A 1,145-nucleotide genomic window follows, 5' to 3' on the forward strand; every position below is an offset into this window, starting at 1 on the left:
GTGTGTGTGTGTGTGTGTGTGTGTGTGTGTGTGTGTGTGTGTGTTTGTGTCCGTGTGTGAGTGTGTACGTTTGATTATGATAAACCACTGACCTGTTTCCGAGCAGAACTTCCAGCGCCCGTCGCTGCCCCAGCCTGTAGAGTACCCAGCATAAGACACGCGGATCGGGTTGGGATCTGTCCACGACATGAACGGCAGAGACTCACCCCCCTTTCCGACAGAAATGGTTCCGTCTGAGGCCAAGTTTATCCAAAAGGTCCTGTACTCTGTTGGCGAGTTGATAGCTGTAGGGAAGGTTGACGTCAACCATAACTTTTAATTATCATTTCAAGATATACAGTGAGGGATATTGACACAAAGATAAAACATGGAACTTGTTCTTGAGCATGCACAACACTCAACTATCTATAACAACCAGCAATTGAAGGACAATTTCAGATTCCAAAACAAACAGATTCTAAAGCTGACCTGGTGTGTCGACATTTGTGACATCGGAGCCTAGCTTTCCCCGGCGTATGGCCGACTTTGTGTTCCCCCATCCACCGAGGACGATTTCGTACATGTCTGTAGCGTCCTGGTTGGCTGGTGACAGACCGATGTGGGCATCGCTGTTGGTCGATACTTGAAAAGTGAAGCGCGTTCCCGTAAGCTGGGGCAAGTCCCATCGGTATTCGTAGGTGGTGTCCGTTGTTTTGAGCATTGTCATTGAACATTCTGCAAGATATCAATCAAGCAATCAGTCTGTAATCTAAGTCAAACAATTTGCAAATGACAAGTTAACATTTTCCCATTGACGTAGCGTTAGAAATACGTCTAGGCAACACACGAACAATTTGAAAGCCTATCAAGTGTCCATGGGCGACAAGTGAGGTTTTGAATTTTGCAGATTGGGAACACTATAGTGTATTTAAACAGTGTGTGATCACGCAACAACAGTGTGGTAACAACGTAGGGTAGGGTTATAAGAAGCTGATTTTGCTTTTGTCTTTTTTTAAACAACAGGATGGTGGGGCACTTTTCACTTACGTAGCTCAGACGTGAAGTTAGCAACGAACCCAGACTTCGTCACTGAACCATCACTGGTGAAGACTAGAAAGGCGCTGTTCCCAGTGGTGACGACTGTTCTAGCTGACGAACCACAAAGG

General features: G+C 45.9%; 1 protein-coding gene across 1 annotated transcript in view; it reads right to left on the reverse strand.

Annotated features, from left to right (window-relative positions):
• Window positions 1-1,145, reverse strand: part of LOC109462682 (cell wall protein RBR3-like) — a 10,732-nt gene that overhangs the window by 5,781 nt on the left and 3,806 nt on the right. Inside the window, exon 7 of the mRNA XM_019759242.1 lies at window positions 93-207. Coding sequence (XP_019614801.1) covers window positions 93-207 — 115 coding nt within the window. The remainder of the gene's footprint in view (window positions 1-92; window positions 208-1,145) is intronic.

Source organism: Branchiostoma belcheri, unplaced genomic scaffold (genome assembly GCF_001625305.1).
Source record: "Branchiostoma belcheri isolate BF01 breed outbred unplaced genomic scaffold, Haploidv18h27 scaffold12, whole genome shotgun sequence".
Taxonomy (NCBI): Eukaryota; Metazoa; Chordata; class Leptocardii; order Amphioxiformes; family Branchiostomatidae; genus Branchiostoma; species Branchiostoma belcheri.